At 42.7% G+C, this 26,637-nt stretch overlaps 1 protein-coding gene across 1 annotated transcript in view; it reads right to left on the bottom strand.

Moving 5' to 3' along the window:
- Nucleotides 1-8,623: 8,623 nt before the first annotated feature.
- The window catches only part of ofcc1 (orofacial cleft 1 candidate 1), a 121,174-nt gene continuing 103,160 nt past the window's right edge, over nucleotides 8,624-26,637 (bottom strand). Inside the window, exons 25-27 of the mRNA XM_070553443.1 lie at nucleotides 16,606-16,797; nucleotides 11,788-11,923; nucleotides 8,624-9,976 (exon numbers count right to left, since the gene is read on the bottom strand). Of these exons, the coding sequence (XP_070409544.1) occupies nucleotides 9,912-9,976; nucleotides 11,788-11,923; nucleotides 16,606-16,797 (393 nt within the window). The 3' untranslated portion in view covers nucleotides 8,624-9,911. The remainder of the gene's footprint in view (nucleotides 9,977-11,787; nucleotides 11,924-16,605; nucleotides 16,798-26,637) is intronic.

The following is a 26,637-nucleotide window of genomic DNA, read 5'->3' as shown; positions in this document are numbered from 1 at the left end:
TAAGTAACTGGGAAGCAATTTCAACCATTAATTGTTGATCAAGATGGTTGGGAAAAGCGCCAAAGGAAAAGGATGACAAATAAGCACCCACCACGCGAACAGCAGTACAAATTACACCACAAGCAGGAGACGTTTATGCTTGATTGGAGCAATTTAATGTTTTCTTACAAAAAAAGAGCTCAGAAATCCTGGGAGGACAGTTAAGTAAACGACTTTTTAATCATCCAGAGAGTCTCTGCACCTTGTCTCTCCTGATGGCACCATATTGAGGATTTAAAGCCGGTAGAAGAAAGGACATGGCTGATGGTGGTCGGTCGTTGCAACTGTTTTCAGCAACGATCAGAATTAGCAAAGAAAGAGTTTTTAAATATTTTAAATGTGGGTTTGCGCAAATGAATGGATGCTTGTGTGAAAAGATCCTTAAACCCCCAAAACAACGAAGCCCATGCATGCCGCCTGCACTCATCACACTGTGTTACAGCGGAGGCGTGTGCTTACTAATGCTGTAATATATTAGAAAATTGACTACTCTGTGTTGTGACATTACAGCTTGTGTAAAAACTTCATGATGAATTCTGTTTTTGCCAGGCCGCCGGAAAATATATTCATGAACTTTCTGTGTCCGACGCAGCAACCATCTTTTAACCCAAGCTTGACTGTGACACGCCGTTCCTCATTTCCTTTCCACGGAAGGTTTCATTTTGTCAAACAAGTCAAATTTATATAAATATAGTGAAATAAATTAGCTTTATTCCTTTTTCCCCTCCTTCCCACAAATTCACCGTGGGCTCCGGTAATTGAACAGTAGTTGGCGTTTAGGGCCTCGGCAAATGAAACCGCCATTGTAGCATCAAAAATAATCAATTTGATGAGTCTTGTATATACTCCCATACTCAAAGTAATGTGATATTGATTCGGCTCTCTGATATAGTACTCCTCTCGTGCACCAGAATGATTATTGGCTTTTGACAAATTCCATCACAATATTTTATTTCACTCTGCCTCTTGGTGCCTAACCACTTCTTTTGTCTGGAACTCTGCTAAAGCTCTCAGCTCTATTTACACAGATTTTTATCACATTTAGACTGTTGCAAAACCAACTTCACAAAGTTTTTCGGTACATTTGCTGTGGTCTCTAAAATAAATGAGACGATCTCTGTGGGGATTAAAGCACTTGTATCAGGAAGTTAAGACGAAGAAGGAAAGATCTTTTCTATAGCGCCTCTCCAGATAAAAATCACGAGGCGCTTCACAAAAACAAAAAATGTAAAAATATAAAAAAGAATTTAGAAAATGATTAAACATATATTTAAAATGAGCAAAAAATAGACAATTGTGATTAAAAATGTAAAGAAAGAGAGAGAGTGAATAAGAAAGTGGGGAATCAGTGCATCCTGAGGAAGGTGGAATGGTTAGGGAGAGCAGAACACGGAGAGGGTGATGAAGGTCACACAAAAGCCAGCCTGAACAGGTGAGTTTAAGTGGGCAGGTGCAGAGGTGTGCAGAAAACCGCAGGATTTTAAGTCTTCTTTCCTTATATTTGGACTCTCCCACTGACTCCGCTTGCTCTTCAACGTTGATGAATTATTTCCAGAAATAACACAAGAAGTTCTGCTGTGTTGTGGAGTTTTAATGCTAACAGTTAGCTTCTACTAGCCAAGACGTGCTCTGCTCTCTCCTGGATGTGAAATTAACAACAGCCTTCCCCATCACAAACCAAGATGGGTGAGTCCATGAGTGCTAATTTCAAAGTGAGGTAGATTTGACTGTTTTCTTCTAATCCAAACATTTAACTGTCTAAGGTGCAGAAGACTGTTTTTATGTTTAACCTACTTGTAAAACTCAGAGTGACCGATCGTATTTAAAAAATAACAAGTATAAAACTGCTTCTCAGTGGCCTTGGCCTTTAAAAATCTTGTTTTTCTTCATCAACAAACGAGTGCAATTTGACTCCAACAAAAGACAAGACTTTCAGTTTGTCTTTTCTTTCATGTTTTTTTTTTAAGTTGATGCTCAATGTGCAAAGCAGACACTCATGCGTTATTATGTCTCGTAGTCCCATGATCCATTATGAATGGCTGCCTTGGAAAACCTAATACATTATTTAAATCCAAATCACCCTACGCTGTCCAGCTGTGTTATAGATGACAAAAATGTTGCCCCCCAACTCAACCTCCCCCACAACTCACTCTATCTCCTGCACCCTTGTGTGTGTTTCCTCACCTCATGGAACTCCCTAACTCTTCTTATGGCTGGTTGTTCTCCAAATCTAGAGGGTGCTGGAATGATGGTTGGATCATGTGACGATGGAATAAAGGGAAATGGATGCATGGGCAGATGGATGGAATTCAGGTGTGTGAAGGGGGGGGGGGGGGGGGGGGGTTAGACAAATGATGGATGGTGGGGAGAGGGGGGAGGTGTGGAAGTGGGGTGCAGAGGTAAGATGGAAATATGGCAGACCTCAACATTAGGCCAGTTCATATTGATTAGTGTGTGCAATAAAGAAAGCAAGACACCTGGCCCCAGAGAGAGCATGGTTCTCTTGGTGTATGCTTTAACAAGGACCGCAGTCGTGTGTGTGTGTGTGTGTGTGTGTGTGTGTGTTGGAGATCTAAGGCCATTGAATATGCCAATGCTTGCATTTTACTCACAGAAATGCCAAAGGGTGTCTGCAGAAATGAATAAAAGAACAAATACACTCGCTCTATGTCGGTGTGTGTGCATGCTGTGGGCAGCACTGCCAGAATAAAAACATTTCTCTCCCTCACACACACACACACACACACTCACACACACACACACACACACACACGGGCCTGCTCATTGAAAAATCAATGCGATGGTGATAGAAATATGCTTGAATGTTCTCTAGGTGAGACATTGATCTGAGCTCTACAGAGAATCTGTCCAAAACCAAATAATGGTTAAGGGCCAGCGACCTCCAGATCTCCACAGAAAACAATAATTATAAGCACCCCGTAAATGCCCACACTAAGCATAAAGGCCAGAGTCAATGAAGGCTAAATGCTAACGTTGCAAAGGTTGTGTTTCAGCATGAAGGGAGGAACTGGAGCTTTCAACAACCATTAAGTTCACACTATTGTGAGTTTTAAAACAATCACATTTTAGGCCTTTAAATAAAACTTTGTTATACATTTGGTATTGTTCTAGCCTGTCACAAAAACCCTAATATTTAGTAAAAAAAAAAAAAACTGGACTTTTTGCACAGACATTTTTTTTCCCCATTGGGATTTGGATTAATTAGGATAAACGTTCAGAGAAGTTGAAATAATGCTTTCCTAACCTAATCTGTAGCCATCATTTGACCTGAGTATAAGTAAAACATGATTCTGATTAGCTGATTAGTTAAACTATAACAGAAAAATTGCATTGCTCCTAACTAATTAAGATTAAATAACCATTAAAAAAATATAAAAACCATATTTTCTAAAATTACATATGATTAAAAAAACGATAATGTTCACGTAATGATTCTTCAGGACCTTTCTGTTTATCCTAGTGGAGATTTGATTCTGAAAAGAAATTAAAAAATCGGGATAAAAATGTATGAAAAGTCAGTAAGTCATGAAAAAAATCCCTCCAATCTCTAATGTACGTGTGTTCCTATTAATGTGATCATTTTTATTATGATGTTATGTGTAATTATGTCAGTGACTGGATATTAGAAATACTTCTTATGTGTGGATCCTTGATTGAAGAGTTTTGTTGTAAAGGTTTAAAATCCACACTTCTGCAGGAATGGTGCCAACATTTTGACAGGATTATTTTCTAACTGAAATCTTTCATATTTTTTTATTAATACAAGTGGTCTGAAGCTAATTCATCGTGGATAGATACATGCACGCATATCTGCAGGAGAATTAACGTGTTTTCCAGTGACAGAGCAAAACAGCTGGGAACGTTACGTGGATTATTTGCCATATTGGAACAAAACCAGACTGTAGCACAACTTACCCATTACTAACATTTCTGTGCATTTTACTGTTGTAATTTTTAATCCGTCCTGTCCTGATGTACGGAAAGCAAAACACCCTTCTAAACGCAGACTTGAAGTTGACGACTTTTCTACGATCTTAAAACAACACGTTAACGTTTGAATTGATCTCCCGAGGCTTGATGGGCCCAAAGAAAACCCAGCACCACCTACTCGGTCCATCATCAGCACAGCCACTTTCTGAGTGATGAGTCTCCTACAGGAAACAACAGCTGTATGTGCAAATCATGCATATAAATCAATTACCGAGCCCTATGTACTTTAAATGCACCCATTAATTAAGCAATGTCAGACACAATGAACCGTGAAGTTCATTACATTTTTAGCTTTCAGACCCAGGATTATTTGACGACTGCAGAAGAGAGAGGAAGATGGGTTTACCTAATGATTACAACTATAGCTCAATGTCAGGCAGATGCCAGCGGAAAGAGAAGGAAGGCTGTTGCAGAAGGAGACAGCAGAGCAGCGAGCTGTCTTGGTGATCTAAAACACAACACAGGCGTGATTAACTCACAAGACTTATACACAGACACACGAGGAAATGTTTACGTGATCATTCTGGCCACATTTGTAGTTTGTGTATTTACAAATAAAATTTAACACAACTATAAATAAATTATTGATCCCACTGACACGTCTAAAACCTGATTTGGACTTCTCCGTCAGCTCAGGTGCGGAGTCGGAGATATTTTCCTTTCAGACTTTGTTACCTGGGGAGTGCTGCAAAGCATTTCCCCGCCAGGACAACAGAGGGGGTCCCTGCCATCATTGCAGCGACATCTCTGGTCTATGATAGTGATACTGTTGTGTGTTTATGTATTTCAGAGACGTTTTAACACAGAAACATTTGTCTCTTTTTCCACCTCATCACCTCCAAACCAACTTTTCCCATAATTTTGCTTTATGTCCACAAATAAAACGTTTGTTGCGTAACTTTATACTCGTTCAGCCATGGGTGTTAATATCGTCTGACTCTTTCTGGTCTTCTGTCTGCTCCATGTCTGCAGCTGCTCACGGGTTCCGGAGAAGAGGGTTCAATGGGAAGATGAACTTTGGATTCAGGAGGAACAACGTGGTTTTCGTCTTGGCTGTGGGACTCTGGACCAGCTCTATCCTTAGCGGGGTCCTGTGGCTGCAATGGAATTTTTCCAACCAGTTTACATGTGTTTTGTAGACTTTAAGAAGGCAGTCAACCTTGTCCTGTGGGGTACTCTATCAGGAATGCCCCCCTGATGCAGGCTATTAGGTCCCTGTAAGAACAGTGTCTGAATTTGGTCGGCCTCACCAGCAGGAAGTTGGACTTGTTTCTGGTGAAAGTTGAACCCTGCCAAGGCTTTCTTTTGTCATCAGTTATGTTCATACCTTATATAGCCAGGATTTCTTGGTGCAGACAAGGCACTGAGGAGATCCGTGTTGGTGACTTAGGGATCAGGTCTTTTTACAGATAATGTTGTCCTGCTGGCTTCATCAGAACTGATCAGATCAGATCTTCAAGTGTGAAACGGCCGAATGAAAATCAGCTCCTCCAAATCCGAGACCGTGGTCTTGGGTCAGAAAGAGCTTGAATGCCTTCTCCGGGTCAAGGACGAGGACCTGCCCCAAGTGGAGGAGTTTAAGTATTTTGGGGTCTCGTTCACGAATAAGGGAATGATTTATAGATGAACTGGTGCTGTGCCTGTTCCACCAAAGTCGTATAAATCCAATATCTTTCCTGTTTCTGCTGGTGTGCCCCAGGGCTCTGTCCCAGAGCCCTTTCGTTTCATCATCTCACACACATCTGTTGTGGTGAAGAGAGATCTGAGGAAGAACTTATGCTTTCTTTGTCTTTTAGTGCAAGAGACAACACAAATGTTTGAATTTCATTACTGAAATAAATAAATAAATAATAGAAACAAAACATGAGAAATACTATGCTTAATGTTTGCACCATGCATCCAAAGTGTCTCTGAACATAGCAGGTGAGTTTGCGGGTGAGGCGCTGGTGAGGTGGGGGTCCTCAGAGAGACGAAGCTGGGCCCAGCTGCCTGGCATGAAGCAATGACCTCTGCATAATGAAAGATGGCGACAACATTTCCCTCTCATTACAAGGTTCCACACTGTGACAAGATTTGCATATTCATATATTTTCCCTCCCTTCACCCTTCTATTTTTTTCCCATTTTTTTCTTTTTTTACTGGAAATAATTTTTGAGTCCTATGAGGGGGACATCTGCCTCGCTGGCATGGCTCTGGAAGAGAAAAATAAATATGTGTGTGTAGAGGCACATGATATATCCAGATGTCACCAAAATATGGCGTGATGTCGACATCTCCACGCGCCCCGATCGTGTGCGTTGTCTTTGGCTTAAGCACCAGGTAATTGTGTTTGGGGTCAGTGGAGAAGAACACGGCTTTGACAGAAAAAAACGGAGTGAGGTCTGGAATTTATTTCTGTTTTGCATTTTATTGTGATATCATGATGGCGTAAATGTCAGCATAAGACCGGTGGTGCTGCATATGTCAATATTTCCTCTGGCTTGGAATATTTACATTTAATTATTGGCTGCAAAGTGTAAAAAAGTCTATTTTTCACAGTTTGCCTTTATAACGTTTTATTTTACGATCGCATGAATCCATGTTAATAATGAGGATTTTTGCTTTTGTCTGGCTTTCCTCTGAAAGCACAATATTAATTAATGTCAAACAAATAAGATGCAAGAGTTGAGGGTATGTGAATCAAAGGCAAAAACTTACAGTTAAACATTTTGCAAAATAATAATAATAATTGAGAAAAAAGGATGAAGAGTGCTTTTGATTCATTTTCATTTAGTTAAGCAACTTTAATTCAACTGAGTCAGTCTGAGCTGCAGCCGCCAACGCTGCCTTCAGAGTCGCCCGTTTCAGTGAGCAGCGTAACGATCGCTGCAGCACTTCTGAATGCAAACGGCTTTATGTGAACACCTCAAGCTGAGGGCTACATAAATATAGAATTAGACAAAGTGGTATTTTTCTTTTTATGTTTTATTTTCCCCTCTTTTTCGCCGTCTCCGGCAACATCCCCAGGTTGGGCTGGCTCGGCGCAGATGCAGGCACCCACTTCAAAAAGTTGCAGCTCTCCCTTATGATAGCTCTGCAAAAAGGTTTTCTTTTAACTTAAATCAGCAAATGTGTGGATCGCAGACCTAGCGGCGTGTTTTTCCTCCCTTAGAAATAATTCCTCCCAGGGATCAATTTGAAATTTAAATTGCAGTGAAATGGTGTTTGTCATTAACAGTCAAATATTTGAACCAGTGAATACCTTTGCCCTCCTCTGTTTCTGCACTCCTCGTATCAAGGCATTGTTTTATGTTTGTTGATAAAAATATGTTTGTTTGTTTTTTTTTAAACATGAAATGAGAGAAATGCATGTGAGATGTTAGAAGTTTAAAACAAACAAGACCAGATGGAGGATCCGAGTGGGGTTTGGAGAAGGAGTGAGCTCATGGTCCTGTCTGAACGGCAGCGTCTCTGTTTAATGTTCATTAGGAGGCTGATTGAATTGGGGGGTGTAGCACTGTCACTGTTAATGGAGTGATGTCTAATTGGAGAACGTTTGCCTTTTTGGGTCTGGCAGGAAAACGAGAGCAGGATGCAACACGTCCTGGGTTTCTGCACGTTTTCATAGTTTTTAGGACAAAAATCATTCAAATGTAGTAGTAAAGTTTTCACTCATTTCTACAAAGTACTTGATTACTAAGGCCTAGTCCACACGTAGCCGGGTTTTTTTGTAAACCAATATCGGCCCCTCCAAACACTTGCATCCACACCACCTCGTTTAAAAAAAACTCTGTCCACACGTACCCGGATAAATACGTTGTTAAGGACATGCCAGACCTGTAGGCGGCAGTACTTCCCCCGTTCTTAACCTCGTCCTTCGTCTGTGGTCTTCCGCAAGGAGCAGTAATTCCGCTTGCAAAAACAAACAAGCAAAAAGCGCTTGGACAATTGATAAAGCGAGCGCAGCTCTGAGGGCATCCATGCTGTCGGCTAGTGTAAACACAGGTCGCACACGTGATGTCAGCATTTTTTTGTCGCGGAAAGTGACGTTGCGGACCTTAAAACTCCGGTTTTGTCTGTCCACACGCAGACACCCAAAACGGAGAAAACGCAGATCTTCACTTTGGCCGGAGTTTTTAAAAAGATCCGTTTTCTTGTGAAAAAACTCCGTTTTCGTGTGGATGACAGGCCAAAACGTAGAAAAATACCTACGTTTTGGCAGATCCCCGGCTACGTGTGGACAGGGCCTAAGTATCAGAGGTCCCTGTTGAGCTGAGAGCACCTTCTCTGGAGCGAGGGCCAAAAATGCAGATAAACAAGGTCATGAAGATCAGCTGTGTGGACACACATGAAATAATAAACCAACAGTTTCAAATGGACTGTGAACTTTTCCTCTGTGGTCCCAGAACACAGAGACTCTGGAAAACCTTGACATAGGAGCTGTCAACGTTGACTTTTGTGTTTAGCTCTGCTAACACATCAATTGTTTCATGGAACAGCTGACAAACCAGAAAGACATCGGTCTTAAATCTGAGATAGTTGCTGTGTGTATCAAAGGCCTGTTGACCAGTGTGTGTGTGTGTGTGTGTGTGTGTGTGTGTGTGTGTGTGTGTGTGTGTGTGTGTGTGTGTGTGTGTGTGTGTGTGTGTGTGTGTCCATCCCTCCCCAGGGCCGTGACCGCGATGGTTTTAGACTTGGAGACGAGGAGGAGCAACTTCAAGGCCAATCTCAGGTGTGTTTACAATTATTATGGGATATAAATGGGCTGCTGCGGCCGTCCAGCGAGACCCAGGACTTGATCCGTTATGGCCGCCCATAAAGGCAAATGATCATCAATGAAAATGACACGTTATTAAGATCAGATTTCAGAGGGCCAATGGCTTTAGTATGATAGGTTAGCCATCCATAAAACCTTTAAAGCCAAGCTCCGAACGACATCATTCCTGCTCCCCATCTTCGTGCACCCCATGCCAGAGACACATGCTAATAAGCTCACAACCTTTAATTAAGCAATATGTGTAAGTAGACGGCCATTACAGCCTGATTTGTGAGCCAGTTCATTACACTAAGCACCGGCCAGGAGACACATATTCAATACAAATCAAGCTGGCCTGAAAATGATCCTGTTTAATGTGAGGCCAAAATTGATATTTTATCACTCGACTTCTGATTAGTAACTTAAAGAGCAAGTCACCACCTACCAGAGCATCACTCCACTCCCACTTCCAGTTTGAAAAATGCAACAAAGGCTGTTGCCCAGCAGACCGAGAGGGCACAGCCGCTAGCAAATACACACACACACAGGCTCTCCACAACATTGTGACATCATATGGTACCAGCTAAAGTTCTAGGGTACCTCTTAGCCAATAGCGAGGGCATATTTAAATTCAATTGCAGTGCAGAGTTTTTACCTGACAAAGGCACAACACCGACAGTTTTAGGCAGAAAATTTTAATTTTAACTAAAATGCACTAAAGTGTAAAACTATTGACTGCAGCACGATTAAACACACAATTATGTAGTTTATCAGAAAAAAAAGTTGATTTGGGGGTGACTTGCTCTTTAAATAATCTTCATATTTCATTATGTTGAGGCGGTGCCGGACGTCTGACAACCTGCAATCATTCGAGAGTTGTAAAAGTGTTTATTGACTTTATGCAGACACAAACGGCATGCACATTCACCTGCACTGGTCATGTTCACCAGCATGTGGTCACAAGAACCAAACATTACAGTAAAACCATGTTGGGTCTGATTCTTCAAACCTCAGCTTTGAAATGAATACGCACTGATGCACACACACAGGTTTGTTTCTCTGTTCAGTAGTAATACTACGGTATAGTTGCATGGTACATTTAAAACAATCTTATTGGTCTTCAATGTCATTGGTCTGGTGCAAAACTAGAGCCACACCCACTTCCTGCAACGGGCTCGATGCGATGAGTTCCTGAAGGGGGAAAAAAATGTGAAGAAAATGTGGAAGAAGAAATTAGATTATTGGTTGTAACGCTGTGTGCGCAATACTTTGTAGCTAACAAAGAAAACATGTTATATCTCATTTTCTTTGTATAAATAGTGTTTTTATTTCTTTTTTCCTGATTTGTTCAGTAGCACTCAGCTGGTTCATTAACTCTCCCAGTATATCTAGTCTTTAGTTTCTCAGTCTTATCATCAGAACTCCTGTTTTTGTAGCCCCGTTTCTACCCTTCTTTCCTCTGCTGTTACCCCGACCATCCACTGGATGCATAAGTGGCGCGTAATGTAACAGACGCCTTTTACCCACGAGTTACCTACCAACTGGAAGTATTCCATTTGAGAAACACTAACAAAAGCGTTCCACGCAGCTTTTGAGGTCATGAAATGACCAGAAAATTGCAAAACCACATGTGATGTGGGCAGTTCACATGAAAATCAAGCACTGAGAAAGACAACAGCATGTTTGTGGTTTACTTTCTGTCCTGGTTACCTTGGCTAGTTTCACAGGCAAACTATTATTTACTAGTGAAGCAACTGGAAATCTGCACATGACTTTTATTTTGAAAGTTCATGGATGTTTAACACTGTTTTTTATGTTTGACTTCCTGTCGGGTGCAATCTGCTTGATGTTTTTTGGAAGTAAAGAACATAAAAAATAGACTTGATGCATGAATGCAGCTAACTGACCCGTCACGATGCTTCTGGATCACATATGAAACGCAGCGCTTCACAATGCAGGGAAACATGCCCATCCACGGTCACAGCAGCTACTTGCTGTGTACGACACTTCACGGATGTTACGCCTAATTTATACTTTCCAGAGGCAGAGGCGCACACACATTGCCAGAGACGTTTTGCTCTCGGACTTCTCCGTCAGCTGGGGATTGTTGAAGAGCAATTCCCCACCAGGGCAACAGAGGGCGTAGTTCAATTCTGACGTATCCTGCCACCATTACCCCAAAATTCCACTATCTCCGCCCCCGCTTTCCGCTGCCGCTCGCTTCCAAACTCAATTTTTACTGTACCCGCTCTACAACGGCTCCGCTCCGGTGCGGAGACCTGAGGTGCGCAAACAGGCATGCGCGGGATTTTCGAGATCTTGCGATACAGTCCGAGCAATAAACGCGGAAGTTCGATCCAAACACCCGTTGTGTGGGAGAAGCATCGAAATGAACTGTTTAATCTGCCCATCATTTGTGTTGAGAGATCAGCAGTGTTTGGATCAACAAAGTGTGACTGCTTTGATAGTGGAAACTGTATTTATGGCTTCTTTTTGTGCATTTAAAGTTCAGCCGCCATTGATAGTTGTTAAAAGTTGTTAAACCTGTGCATATGAAACAAAAAACGCTTTTTGTTTATCGATTTATTGTGAAATAATGGAAGTTTTGCTTGCCCCCTTTCCTGTTGGGCGGTTGCGATTTCTGTCCATTGACTGTGGAGGTGCTCCGGCGTCTGGCAAAAATAGGATTGATTCTATTTTTGCCGGACGCTCCGGATGGCGGAACGGTGGGCGGCGCACTGCGCCGCACGGCTGCAGTAGTGGAACAGCTCTGATCGACTACAACGGGACCGTTTTATCTGCGGAGTTCGTGCCGGAGCGGAGATGGTAGAATTTTGGGGTTACAGTCACGTACCCGGTCCACAATAGTGTATCTAATGGGGTTTACATTGTTTAAATGAATCTCAGAGACTTTTGAACACAAACAAATTTGTCCGTCATCTGGTACATTTCTGCCTCATTTCTTAAAAAAAAGGTTCCACTCTCAGAAAAGTCGCACTTACGACCAAACCGTTTCTTTCTTTTCCGTAGCTGGAGGGAAGCGCTTGCACCGTCCTTGTCCTCCGTCTGATTGGCGGAGCTCTGACCTAGTCCGGCCATGTCCTCTGTCGCAGTAGTTCCTTCTGTTTCACCAATCACCTGCAAAGAATATATTAAAAACAATGCATGGACAGTACGGCAACAACATTTTAAAGCACACAGGCTGGACCTGCGTGATGACTGAAGCCGGCAGATGAACTATTTCAATCAAATCCTGTAAGTAGGGCTTGTGTGGGATTCTCCTGTGTTTTGATCTGAGAATGAAACCGAAGGATTTGACTTTATTTTGGGACCTACCTTTTGTCCCCGTGGGAAAACCGCAAGGATGACTCTTTGGTAGCTAACCTGAACTGACAAGCTTCCATCCCGATTAAAATGCTTTTAACCTTTTTGGTTCATAGTTAAAACTAAAACAGCAGCAGCAACAAGTAAAACATGTCATTTGATGCATCCCTTTAAGTCATGGCAAATGAAAAAATAAAAATAAGCTGGAATGTGTTCCACTTTGTGCTTTTTTACATAAAACTAGAGTAAATTTGTCTGATAATTACGCATAGTGGTCCTCCTGCTAAGCAGATATGGCTGCTAGGGAGGTATTAATCTCTGCATGAAACATACAGCAGGTAGCCAAGGACGTTCCCCCATCACTCGCCTTTTACACACACACACACACACACACACACACACACACATGCACAGGGAACACACGGAGCACGCTCACTTCCTACACAAATCAAATTCATATTTCTGACGGCTGCTGATGACCTCACGGCAAATGAAGCGTAGGTCCTCAGTGGCAATCAAACACACGGCAGAGTAATTACAAAAAGAGGGGTAGGAGGGGAAATTGATGTGGTTTGTCAATTAATGTTGCTGGAAGGTGTTTCCCAGAAAGGTTAACTTCTTCAAATTCTCTGCATGCTAAATTAGGTCAATATTGGTCCGGCGAGGTGTCGTCATCGCGCGGAGATGGACGCTAGTCTGAGTCTCGAGTTGAGAAAAGGTCCTTCTTAATGAAAAAGCTAAAGTTTGTTAGCTTCATAGCATGCTACAAATCAGATAACCTCTGCTAATTTCATTCTCCTCTGCTGAAGCTAGCTAATTACAAGTCAAGATGGTAAAACCTTACTATCAAATAAACTGCAAACCTTTTGTTTCTGAGGCAAAGTGCGTCCCCTAGAAAAAGAGGTGGGGGAAACAAAAAATAAACAAAAAACAACACAAAAAGTGTTTTTTACACAAGTCGCCTGAGATGCTCATCATCAGCGTTTTTTCCGAGCCATAAATAATTTGCAGGGAGAGGTAATATCCAAGCTGGCGGAGCCTTAGTTGTGCATCTTTAATGGAAGTTTTACAGAAGCTGAGCCAGTTCGTGCATATGCTGCTGTCACCCATATGGAGGAACGGAGACAAAAGCAGCACAGTTGGCTTGTCCTATCTTTTTATAAGTCCAACGACACTTAAACGCTAGCCTCAGAGAAAAAGCGGCACAGGGGGACATAAACCCACTGTGGTTTTAGGAGGGAAGATAATGACTTTGCCTGCATTAATTTCTTCATCAGCCATCTTGTTGCTACAGACAGAGTGGTTATGAGTCCTCCTCTAAAGGTCCTAGCTTATATGGATGCATTTCCCTGCATAATTTTGGCCCTAACAGTTGTTGTCAGCAGCGCATTTTGTGAGTTGGCAGCTGTGCAACATCTGTTTATAGGTAATGAGTGTTTGAAAAGCTACACCTCACTTTACCTTTAATGGTTTTTATTGGAGCGCGTTGATGGGAAAGAAGCTTTAACTTTTTTCTATTGTTGTGATTCAGCGAGAAGATTCTTTCAACATGGTGAGCATTACACACACCTGCCCTGGGCAACACACGCCATGAAAGCTCATGATGGTTCATTAATATTCACTTTTTTAAACAGAATTCGCAGCGCAAGTCAATAAAGACTTCATTATTCTGGTGTTTTTGCACATTTCCCACTCGTTTTTCCTCCTTTTCTAGCATTTTTTAATGGACAAACAGAACTTAGATGGTTCTGCAACAAGCTGAATAAACAATAGTTTCTCATGAGTCTGTCTTAAATCAACCGAGACACACCTAAGAGTTCTGCTCCTGCCAAACGGTGTCTTACAGTTTCCATCGCTCAGGGCATTTCTTCAACGATGTGCTGGTTTAGGTGCATTTGGACACATTTTGGGTGTAAATTTGAGGGTATTATGTGAAGCTGCTTGCGCCCGGAGCTGTGGTCATGTTACTCTGGGGGGTGGGGGTGAAGAAGCGTTTTAGGGCACTTCGGTGCAGGACGCTACCTGCAAAAACAGAATGCTGTCGAAAAATGAGCCATCCTCTGTAAAGAAGAAGGTCAGGTAACTATTCAATCTATTAAAGTAACACTAAATAGTTACTTAAACGTTAAGCTACAGCTTTAACATTGATCTCAGTGATTGTTGAGTTAGAAACTTGACCAGTTTCATGTTTGACACCACTCTGTAGCCCTCTGCTGACCAAAAACGGCATTGTTTTGTGGGTATGTGACCTATAGGGGGCAATCTTTAGCTGCTTTATGGCTGTTAGCTGTAATGCTAGCTGTTAGCATTTTCAGTTTGCTGATGATCTGTGAAAACCTCAAGAAGACGTTTTCTTTTCCTGTTAGCATCATGGCGGAGCCTGGAAGTTAAAGTAACAGAGTAATGTCTTTGGAGGCAAAGCAAAGAGCTAAAACCAGAGTGAACAGCGGCGCAGCCTACGCTAGTTTGAGGGAGATGAAGGAGGCTACACAATCACAGACTGATGGTGACCTGGCTTTGTTGCTACTGAACCTACACTAAGATGTTTGGTCCAATGGTGTGGATTTTTTTACTTTGTAGTTTTAGTGTTAGTTGGCTGATTTTAGTGTTAGCCCGTTGTTAGCACTAGCTACAGCAGGCTGCAGCAGGGTTGTTTACAACAGTGGTAATTCCACCTTTAACCAGTAGGGCAGGGAGCAGGAAACTGCTCAGTGTTACCTTAAATGTTACTTTATGTCAAAATGCCCTTAGATTTGACTCTGTAATTCTGTTTTATGATGCAACATTTAAGTTAATAGATTCTCTTTTACTATATTTATCCCCTCTTATAATAAAAATGCTCTTTATTTTCAGTTCTTTATCAGATTAATGATCATTCACGTGCCTTTTAAGTTGTCTTTTTTCCCCTCTTGGGAGCTTTCGTCTCCCATCTTGAGGCCAGTTTGTCTTCAGCGCCCTTTTGTCGTGTGTATATTACCTCCAGAATTATAGGAACCACTAATAAAATCAGCTCAAGTGTTCTTCCAAGTGCCTTCAGTGATTCCTAGATCTATACATGAAACCAGTCCTACATATTCAGGGGAGGATTACTGTTGAATATGTAAAGTGAGGGTCTGCGCTGCGAGGAGAAGGGGATCGGCATTGTGTTATCGCTCCCCGCTACCGACGGGTAAAAGAGGGAGCCACCGGCTACAGTCTTAGGCTGAGAAGTTGCAGGAAACAGACACCCAGGAGACGCGGAGTGTGTGGGAGCAGGGATGCGAGAGAGGAGTGTGTGTGTGGGGATTTTCCAAGGACGGAAGGTGGCATCTGCAGGATTTCTAACAGCAAAGTTCTGGACAAAAATCTAAAAAAATAAACAAATGTTTTCCCACTTGGAAGTGTGTGTGGAGTCTTTTTATTATTACTTATTTAAATTACTATTTTAAGGGGAGTGTTTATGTTCATTGTTTCTTCATATTTTTGAAAAAAAATATCTGCAAAACACACACTCAAATACAAACCATTAGGGACGCCTCACAGCTAATTGTTGGTGCATTTAATGTTTTCTCTTCTCACTTATTTGATGTATAAACTTAAAAGTATTAATTTTATCGGGAGGATTTGGGTTGCTCGGGGTGCGACGGGATGATTGAGGACAGGAAATGTTCTTGCTGCTGCAGCAGTTGTCACAAGTGCTGCTTTAATTAGGCACCCGCCTCTCAGATCAGCCTGGCCTGCCTCTTCTGCACATGCATGCAGGAGGAGAATCAATAGAGTAGGTGGGGAAAAGAGGACGTTGTTTAAAAAATAAAACACTTTTCAGTTTCAAATGTTTTCCTGAGTCAGGATTTAATTGAGTGCTGGGTTTTGACGGTGCAGCACTTAATGCAAATGTTTTCAGTATGAAAATGTATTAATTTTATGTCTGCAATGAAAATTTTAAATGAAATCAAATCTAATTTTGCTCAAGGGAAAACAGAATGACCTCTTGGTGGTTGTTCAGCTCTCTTTATTTACTTCCTTCTTTTTGCCGTCCCCCTACTCGACCCTGTTGTTTCTCTTCATAAAATCTAATCAGACCTGAATTGGAACAAATATATTTAATTTTCATGCAACTTTCTCTCCTCCTGCACTAAAGCTCGGTAGCTCTCGTGGATTTCCTTTTACAAAGCAAACACCATTTTTATTTTCTCTTTGGAAAAGGATTTGTGCAACCACAGGATGCTGCTGAGTTCAGGTTATTTCAGCTGCTGCTACATTAAACGTCTGCCAGTCCCTTTTTGGTTTCAGTAGGAATGCTTCTGTTTCCTCTTCTGTAAATAGTATCAATAATACTCTGATCAAATCTGCAAAGTTTGGTTTTGTTCTTTGCACCTGGCCAGGCAGTAAAGGTGTGACAAGGATTTTTCTTTGATTTAAAGAAATGTCACAAAGAATAACGAAGGAGAATTGTATTTTCTCAGCAGAGCTACGGTTAGACCATGACTATAAAGAGCTGTCTCATTCAGTCTCACCTCAGTGATGGCTCCATCGGGTTGGCGGAGGAAGTGCCTGTATCTTTGTTTGATCCCACTCGGGTACAGGGTGTAGATTATGACATGGGTGCTGGTCTCACCCTCAGGTGGGGGAGCACCCTCCCCATCAGAGGGTGCTCCAGAGCTCAGTAGGGGGTCCTCTGCTGTCCAGATGTGGTCATAAACAGCAACCTGCTCAATCAGAGGTGTGACAGGAGAAATATTCTCACATGAGCTCCACTGGTGTAAAATATGAGCCCTATGAGACCTGAACCAAAGCAGGTAGGGAGACAGGTTGTGTTTACGATCATATGAGCTGCATAATCCAGATGGATGGCTTGTTTGTGATTCCCTCTCCCCCCTCCCCCTCTTTCTGTGTGTGTGTGTGCATGTATCGGAGGCTGGCACACCTGTAATGTGCTGCTCTTCTGCATCAGGGTGAGACATGGGAGCTAGCGGGGCGTGTAACATGTTATATAGGTCATCTAACTTGAAGTCACCCATGTGTGAAGATCATGGAAGCTCTCTGGCTCCCTGAGAGGGTTTACGGTTGAAGGCCGGGAGGTCTCCTGGTGATAGATCTTATACGGTAGATCACAAGTCTTCATTCACACTAATCATGCATTCTGAATTATTTACAGACTTTTACACGTGTTTTATCCATCTTCTCAGACGCTGTCTACATGTCTAAGGAAGGTTTTGCGGTAAAGATGCAGGAGATTTGGGGAAATACTGCCACCTACAGGCTTGGTGTGCCTATGTGCTTCACAATGAAAACAAGGTGGATCCAGTTCTTTATTTCTAGATGGACACCATAGGAAATGCAGTTTTAAAGGAGCACTAGATAGTAATTTAGAGTTTATACTTGAGCTTTAACATCATTCTCAGTGATTGCTGAGTTAGAAACTTGGCCAGTTTCATTTTTGACACCACTCTGTAGCCTTCTGCTGACCAGAAACTGAACTAGGTAGATTTTTAGAGTGGTTACGTGTCCTAGGGGGCACTCTTGATCTGCTTTATGGCTGTTAGCTGTAATGCTAGTGCTTAAGCACCAGAAGAAGTAAAATAAGTTTGCTTTTCCTGTTGGCATCATGGCGGAGCCTGGAAGTAAAAGTAAGAGAGTAACATATTTGTAGGCGAAGCAAAGAGCTAAAACCAGAGTGAACATCGGTGAGGCCTACGCTAGTTGGAGGGAGCTAGAGGAGCCTACAAAATCACGGACTGATGGTGACTTGGCTTTCTTGCTACTGGACTTGTAAGTAATAATATTTTTTGTGCAACAGTGTGGATCTTTCTACTTTGTGGTTTATTTTAGTATTAGTTGGCTCATGTTAGTGTTGGCTTGTTGTTAGCACTAGCTAGACTGCAGTGTTGTTTACGACAACAACCAGTAGAGCAGAGGAGCCGGAAACTACTCACTGTTGTAAAAAAACATGCATGTTTATGGCCTAAAATGCCTAAGCCACTGCTGTAACACACACACACACACACACACACACACACACACACACACACACACACACACACACACACACACACACACACACACACACACACACACACACACACAGAGTAAAAAAGAGAAGGACGTTTTTCAAGGTGACCCCTCTAATCAGCTGTGTAATTATGATTCTTCTAAAAATACAGAAACAGAAAGAAGGCAAACTCAGTGAGCCGTGAGTGGCGGGGTCAGGTTGGAGGAGAGGTTGTGTATCGATGTCACCCCTGCACTTCTAAACGGTTAGCCAAACACAACTCAAGGCACTTCACTGAGAAAACAGTGGAGCTATTACCACACTTGTAATTAGAGACGTGGTATAAAGTGCAAAGCAGACAACCCTGTAAGTAGAAAGACCCTTATTGTCAACGTGTCAAAGAGTCACGAAAGTGTGTGTGTGTGTGAGAGAGAGAGAGAGAGAGAGAGAGAGAGTGTGTAGGGTTAGAGAGAGATGCTGGGATGCATCTCTTCGACGCTAATTTAGACTCTCATTAGTGAAATCGCCTCAGCTGCGCTTTGCCTCTGGCTTGGCCTCAGCCCACACTGGGGGTAACTGATTACCTGACTTTTTTAAGTAATCAGCACCTCTGCAAGGCAGCAATCAGTCTGTTTGGATAGCATGTGTCTGTTTTTCTTTTCTTTTTCTTTTTTGAAGGAAACCCAACTGAGGGTGTGAGGAAGTCTGATCATTCTATTAATACACACCAGTTCAGCTGGCACCATAATAAACACTCTAGTCTTCAGTGAAGCAAAGGAATAGTAACATTTGTAATGAAACTTTGAACCAGATGACAACGTTGGGAGAGGTTAAACTAAAACATTAGTGACACTAACTGGCTCAGTGTGCAGTATTAGGAGGATAAACAGCAGGGTTATTTAGAAACTGTCCTTTATAATATTGTCTGTGGCACATGTAATGAAGATCTGATTACTGCAACAGCTTGTGACGTTAAAAAAATCTGACTGATGTGTTTATGCTAATAACAGCATTTTGTTTATTTAGCTGAAACTTCTGGAGCTATAAAAATACTTAAAGGCAAAAATAAAAATAAAAAAGTTAAATACACTCAACAAAAATATAAACGCAACACCTTTGTTTCTGCTCCGATTTTTCATGAGATGGACTTAAAGATCTAAAATTCATTCCAGATACACAATATTAACATTTCTCTCAAACATTGTCCACAAATCAGTCTAAATGTGTGATAGTGAGCACCTGCGCTTTGCTGAGATAATCCATCCCACCTTACACGTGTGCCACATCAAGATGGTGGTGGTGGTGGGGGGGGGGGGGGGGGGGGAAGCAGTGCGCTACCAACACTATCTGTAGTGGGGACGATGTGCTGCTGACCACTTCTCAGGACGTTGTGGATCAGTGGGCAGAATACTTCGAAGACCTCCTCAATCCCATCGACACGTCTTCCAGTGAGGAAGCAGAGTCTGGGGACTTTCAGTTGGCCTCTCAAATCTCTGGTGCTGAGGTCACTGAGGTGGTTAAAAAGCTCCTCTGTGGCAAGGCTCCAGGGGTGGAGGAGATCCGCCCGGAGTTCCTTAAGGCTCTGGATGTTGTGGGGCTGTGTTGGCTGACACGGCTCTCATCGGGGGCAGTCCCACTGGACTGGCAGACCAGGGTGGGGGTTCCCTTATTTAAAAAGGGGGACCGCAGGGTGTGTTCCAACTACAGGGGGATCACACTCCTGAGCCTTCCTGGTAAGATCTATTCAGGGGTTCTGGAGAGGAGGGTCCGTCGGATTGTTGAACCTCAGATTCAGGAGGAGCAATGTGGTATTCGTCCTGGCCGTGGAACACTGGACCAGCTCTTTACCCTTAGTGGGATCCTGGAGGGTGCGTGGGAATTCGCCTAACCAGTCTACATGTGTTTTGTGGATTTGGAGAAGACATTTGACCGCGTCCCTCGGGGGGGTACTCCGGGAGTATGGGGTACCAGGCCCTCTGATATGGGCTGTTACGTTCCTATATGAGCATGTCAGCGCTTGGTCCGCATTGCCAGCAGTAAGTCGGGCTCGTTCTCAGTGAGAGTTGGACTCCACCAAGGCTGCCCTTTGTCACCGATTCTGTTCATAACCTTTATGGACAGGATTTCTCGGCGCAGCCAAGGTGTGGAGGGCATCCGTTTTGGTGGCCTGAGGATCAGGTCTCTGCTTTTTGCAGATGATTCGGTCCTGTTGGCTTCATCAGAACGTGATCTTCAGCTTTTGCTGGAGCGGTTCGCAGCCGAGTGTGAAGCAGCTGGGATGAGAATCAGCTCCTCTAAATCTGAGACCATGGTCTTGATTCGGAAAAGGGTAGAATGCCTTCTCCGGGTCAGGGATGAGGTCCTGCCCCAAGTGGAGGAGTTTAAGTATCTCGGGGTCTTGTTCACGAGTGAGGGAAAACTGGAGCGTGAGATCGATGGGCAGATTGGTGCTGCATCTGCAGTGATGCGGGCGTTGTACCGGTCTGTCGTGGTGAAGAGAGAGCTGAGTCAGAAGATGAAGCTCTCGATTTACCGGTTGATCTACGTTCCTACCCTCACCTATGGTCATGAGCTTTGGGTAGTGACCAAAAGAACGAGATCACGGATACAAGCGGCCGAAATGAGTTTTCTCCGAAGAGTGGCTGGGCTCTTCCTTAGAGATAGGGTGAGAAGCTCGGTCATCCGGGAGGGGCTCGGAGTAGACCCGCTGCTCCTCCACACTGAGAGGAGCCAGTTGAAGTGCCTTGGGCATCTGGTCAGGATACCTCCTGGACGCCTCCCTCTGGTGAGGTTTTCTGGGCATGTTCAACCGGGAGGAGACCTAAAGGTGGACCCAGGACACGGTGGAGGGACTATGTCTCTCACCTGGCCAGGGAACGCCTTGGGATTCCCCTGGAGGAGCTGGCCCAAGTGGCTGGGGAGAGGGAAGTCTGGGTCTCTTGCCTTAGGCTACTGCCCCCGTGACCTGACTCCGGATAAGCAGATGAAAATGGATGGATGGAGTGAATGAAGGCAGTGGAAGAGTCAAATTAATGTTAGCCAATCAGAGGTAAGATGTGGTTTCCTTCTAACATTCACTTGCAGAAACAGGAGCGCCAGTTGTTTTTTTCCCACAGAAATGGACTCATGGAGTATTGTTTATACGAGAGGCCACAGCGGATTTATAGAAAAGACGAGTGAATGAGAGCTTTAAGGTGCTCATAACAAATGTAATGATTTGTTGTTACCACAGTGGGATTCATTATTAGTATTTAAAAATGTGGAATAAACTAGCAGAAACAAAGTTTTCTCCTCTGACCACAAAAACTGTGCATATGACCCAGTTATGGCCCCTCACCAGATGTGTCCTCATACACCAAGCTGTACGGTGATGATAGAAACACAATAGATTCTGGCTCTATACTGTTTGTTACTTTGGTTAAACACACCTGCTTAAATTCTGCCATGTGCTGAGCATGAGTGTGTGTTTTGGCTTGTGTGAAAATAGGTTTTCTCATGTTAGCCATGCTACCGTCCTACACTAATTAGCACGTGAAATCAGGCTGACAAGACAAGACAAAAGCTTGAAAAGGTGTTTGTGCGTTCGGTTTGGATGATGCCATTTCATGCAACGCACCATGGCTCTCAGGAAGCATCACCGCTGAGACACGAAAAGGAAAGAGCATTAGAGGGCCTGTCTGCTCAGCACCACTCTGTTCTGGTCTGTTGTGTTGCGTTATGGTGCTAGCCTGGCTTCTAGCCCTATAGCTTGAGTGCTCTCTCCACTCCACCATTGTTCCATTTGATAGCACTAAATGACTGATTTAGGTTCAATGGCTGCATAGAGCAGACGGGCCAGCTGTGGGTTAAGCAGATAGCATTCAAGTGAGTTAACCCAATTCAAACCCAATAAAGCCAGGATTTATTGTTGAGGTCTGTATTTAGAAATCTGATAGAGTCTGCATCAGTCCTTTTGACTTGTATCAGAAGAGACGGCTCTTATTTCTTTTAGTGGAGGGCTATAAACAGCAAACCATGTTTTCCAGCAGGGACATAAATTTAAAAATTTGTAGACATTACCACAAATGCACATCGGGAGGGAGGGGCATGGGCTCAGGAAGTGAGGATGACACATCTGCCAACAAGGCTCCATGGTTCACCAGCATTCCCTTTCATTTCTAGCAAGAGAGGATCTTTCCCACTTACCAAATCTTAACAAAATACTCAGCCAGACTGTAAAAAGCACCTTTGTACATGTTTTACTCCATTTTTTAAAGTTTTTATTGTTGTTTGTACATAAATATTGGATAGCCTGCCAATCATTTTGCAGATTTAAAGAGAAAATGTGGAGTTTTTACCATTAATCTTTGGAAACAATCATCAAAATGTTGCTGAAAATGAAATAAATGATGCCCAGTTGTTGAAAAAAATTCATATACGGTATATGAATTTATTATATAAATGGCAGTGGGTCTAACCCCGGCTTTCCACGGGAGCCGTCAGCAGCACGTTACTGCAGCAGCACGTCATAGCTGCTGATAGGAACCGCTGTGGTCAACAGAACCTTTTCCACTGGAGCCGTCAGCAGCGCGAGTCGGCCGCGTCTCAGGAGCAGCATGTCGCGGCCTTTACGCGCCGGTTCTATTTTCTACGCGCGACGCCTCTGAAACGGGTCAAGTTCGACATTTTTGGGGAAGGAAAGACAGGAAATCGGACGCGGAAATGGAGAGAAGCTCCCGAGATTTTCAGAATAAAGAACGTACTGCCTTCCGGTTGCTTTTAAAAAATGTTACTAACTGTGCGGCCCCGTGAGAAGTTATCACCTAGCTAGCGGTCTCCTTTGTTTTTCAGGTCCGTATTGGCGATTATAAAACGGACAGAACATAAAACACAAATCTTTTGGAGCCATGTTGTAGTTTTCTCCTGCTTGTTGTTGTGTTTACTGACGAAGTCACTCGTGTGACTTTGTGCTCGGTCGGTAACAGCTGCCCCCCTGCTGCTTCGCATCTCGTGGGAAGGGCCAAGCAGCAGCTTACGCGAGCAAGACGTGCTGCTGCAGTAACGTGCTGCTGACGGTTCCTGTGGAAACCCGGGGTAAGTCTCTGGACCGTGCCATATTAGACACCGTGTTTTCTTCTACAGGAGCCCGTGAGGACAAAATGTACTTATTGATTTGTATCAAGCGGTTAAAAAACTTTCACTATTCATGAATGTTGTTTTACACGTTAACATCGCTCATTGCCAGTGATGAGAGGGAGTCTGATGTGATTATTTAGCTGGAGGTTGTGCGATCTGATGAAGTGCGCTCTCAGGGAATTTTGACCCTAATGGGCATCTGTCGGTAAGTTCTTACTTGAACCCAAAAATGCTGCTTGGTTGCAATGATTTACATCTGTACTGCCCCCTATTGCCAGGGAAAATACACACTGTCACTTTAAAGACTGTGATACTTTATTATTTCTGCGGTAGTAAGTTGGGACATAAAAGACAAAGTCAACATATGCTCCAAAGACTTGGGACAACCTGGACTTGTGCTTTTGCTCTAATCGTCTCACTAATCCATGACAGAGATTTAGTCTCTTTTGTTGCCAGATATAAACACTGCATTTAAAACTATATATATATATATATATATTTTTTCCGTAGTGACACCATCTGGTTTTTCCTGCTGAAAACTAAAAAAATTTCCCAAACTTGACCTCATGACCTTCTAGTAAACTTTGCTTTTCTCCAGTGATCAAAACCGCGTCAAACACAGAACAGAGCCCGGAGGTAATTGGAAAACTCTCACCATCAAACAATGAAACTGTTAACTCACTGGCATAAAAAGGAGGCCAATCACTGGTTAATAAACAATAACCGTGCAGCTGCAGGTAGTTAATTTGGGGTAATAAATATTGAGATTGCACTGAGAAAAGGGTGGACCCATGTGCCAACAAGGCTTTAAGTTTTAAGAAACTTGTATGTACATCTAAGATATGTCACACACACTGCGTCCTCATGAGAAGGAGAAGAAAAGTTGGCTACTGTCCAGGATGAGAGCTTGAGGCATCAACACCAACAGGCTTGTCAGTCCCCTTGATCTTTAAATGATTGATCCAAACTAGATAGTCATAATTATTATTCATGCACTCTCGCCACCCCAGATCTGCATCCCTCTGTCTCATTTTGTCTGCTGTTTGCATAATTCCAGACTCCAAAGACAACAACAACAACAAAACCTTACTATGCTCTTACTTCGACTCATTCAGGCTTAAGTGGTCGGTTCGGGCTTCAGAATATCAAAATAAGAGCTCAGAATCTGTACAATAACAGGTTGCTTATTTCAGTCTTTGTGTGCTTAAAGAAGCATTCACGCTGCTTTAAAATAGTTGGGATGATTGCGACTTTGGTAGTATTCACATGTTGAAATTTTCGTAAAAATGAGAGAATTTTTGGAAAATCGTTAACGAACATGTGCTAAATGTTATTTAAATGACATGGATAGCTCCGTGTATCAGTGCTACTGTAGTTCTTTTCTACTCATCTAACAAATAAAGTTGCTAACACTCCCAGGTTCAACCACATAGTTTCAGCCTTTTTCCCCACAAGTCCACATGTGCTGTTAGGAGGCTGGAGTTTTCTCCGCTGACATGATCCTTTTGGTTTGTAGTTCTGTCCCGCTTGGCTTTAATTTACAGTGGGAAAATAATTAGAATCGCACTTTTGGAAAGAGTGGAGTGAAAATGTAAACAATGCTTCCCTGCGGGCGGGTGCTTCATCACTTTGACAGGTGCATTTGAATTTGCCTGGGTGGCGGACAGGCTTGGTTATTTATGTGTCAGTCGCACATGAAAGCCCTGGCTGGGGCTGTGTAGTTGGGACTGGAACTATGGATGAGATTGAAACTCTGCTGAGTTGGTTTAGGTTTTGGAAAAGCCTGAAAACGTTGCTGGTTCTGAACTTGAGGGTTGGAACGAGGCTGTTGCTGCGGCCTCCTAGGGGAGCAGGCGGCGGTGACGGGGCTGCAGCTGGATGTAAAGCTTGTGCTGGAGCCGGAAACAAACTGACTGTTGCAGTGAGAAGACATCTGCTCATATGAGCCACTGAACACAGTAAAACATGTCGTTCTAACATCTAATGTCTAAAACTATGGCAGCGTTATAGTTTCCCTTGATGTTCAAACAAACTTAGGCAGTACAATGGAGTTCCTTACATAAAGTTAGACATCACTACATGTCATAGATGAGCTTTTGACTGGCATGACCTGATTTTGTTGAGTTTATTGAAACGTTGACATGTAAACATAAAATATCTTAAATTTATTGTCCTAAAAGATTGAACTAAATGAGCTACGTGTTGATCATCAACATAACTTGTGTCTGACATCCTCTCCATTTTAAAATTTGTATTTTCAGGTTTTTCTTTTGAACCATTAAAATTTCAAACTTGCAAAATGGAAAACCACGTTAAAGGGGACATTTTATGCTAAACGTTTTGCATCCTTTTGTGCTACCAAGTGCATCTCTAAACACCCCAAACATGAAAAAAATATTCATTCCATCCATTTTTGTTTGTTTTGTTTTACGAATGATTTGCCTCAAACAAGCTTTTTAAAAATTACCTGCTTGTGATGTCACAACAGGGAACAAAAACCACCTCTCACATGTAGGTGGAGGAGCAGCTGCTTTACTCTGAGCCCCTCCCAGATTTCAGAGCTTCTCAGCTTGCAGTAGCCTGAGCGAGGGCGTGGCCAGCTCCAGCTTGTTTTCCAAAAGTGACAGAGCCCTGAAACAGCTCATTCTGGAAGGTACTGAAAACGTCAGCAATAAAGCTGCTGAATAGGTTTTTTAGAGTAAATTTGTGCAAAGAACTTCATAAATATGTGTCGTATCGACCATAAAAATGTCCCCTTTAAAGAAAATAAGTTATGACTGATTTAAGATATTTTTATGTAATTTTTGCATTATGATATATTTGTATGGATGCTTTCTGGCATTAGGCTTTTATTCCTTAAGGGTTTATTTTTTTCTCTGTTTCAGTTTCTCCTCGTTCTCTCATTGCTAGTCCGACACAACTCTTTACCATTACTGCTAACAAAATGATCTCTCCTTAACAAAAACATATGTATATTTTGGTCTTTGTCACCTCAAATTGTGTTCTTGTTTCAGCATCATTTCACCTTGCTTTGAATTTAAACCATTTCATGAAATTAGATCATATGTTAACCGCTGAGCTATGCAAAATAATATTATAATGGTGTAAAGTTTTCTTGCTTTGTAAGTTTGTAATTTACAGGATTCAGTAAAATTGCACACAGTGCTCACGTTCATGTCGTAAAATATTTAACTATATTTTTAGTTGCTAGCAGGGCAGAAATCTAGATGACTGCATCGGATTGAGATGGGCTCACACGTGAAGGTTCCTGAAGGAAACCTGGTGCCATGTGCGCCATCCAACTGAGCTAATGCCAATTTGATGGCTTATGTACCAGAAAGAAGCTGTTTGACAGGCTGCCTTTGAGGTTTTACATGTCTTCCTTTTTTTACATTTAAATACAAAAAAACAAAAACAATCAAAGGTCCTCCCAATGGGAACA

This window comes from Nothobranchius furzeri, chromosome 7 (assembly GCF_043380555.1).
Source record: "Nothobranchius furzeri strain GRZ-AD chromosome 7, NfurGRZ-RIMD1, whole genome shotgun sequence".
Classification (NCBI taxonomy): Eukaryota; Metazoa; Chordata; class Actinopteri; order Cyprinodontiformes; family Nothobranchiidae; genus Nothobranchius; species Nothobranchius furzeri.
The sequence above is the reverse complement of the archived record's forward strand: the minus strand, read 5'-3'. Positions and strand labels throughout refer to the sequence as shown.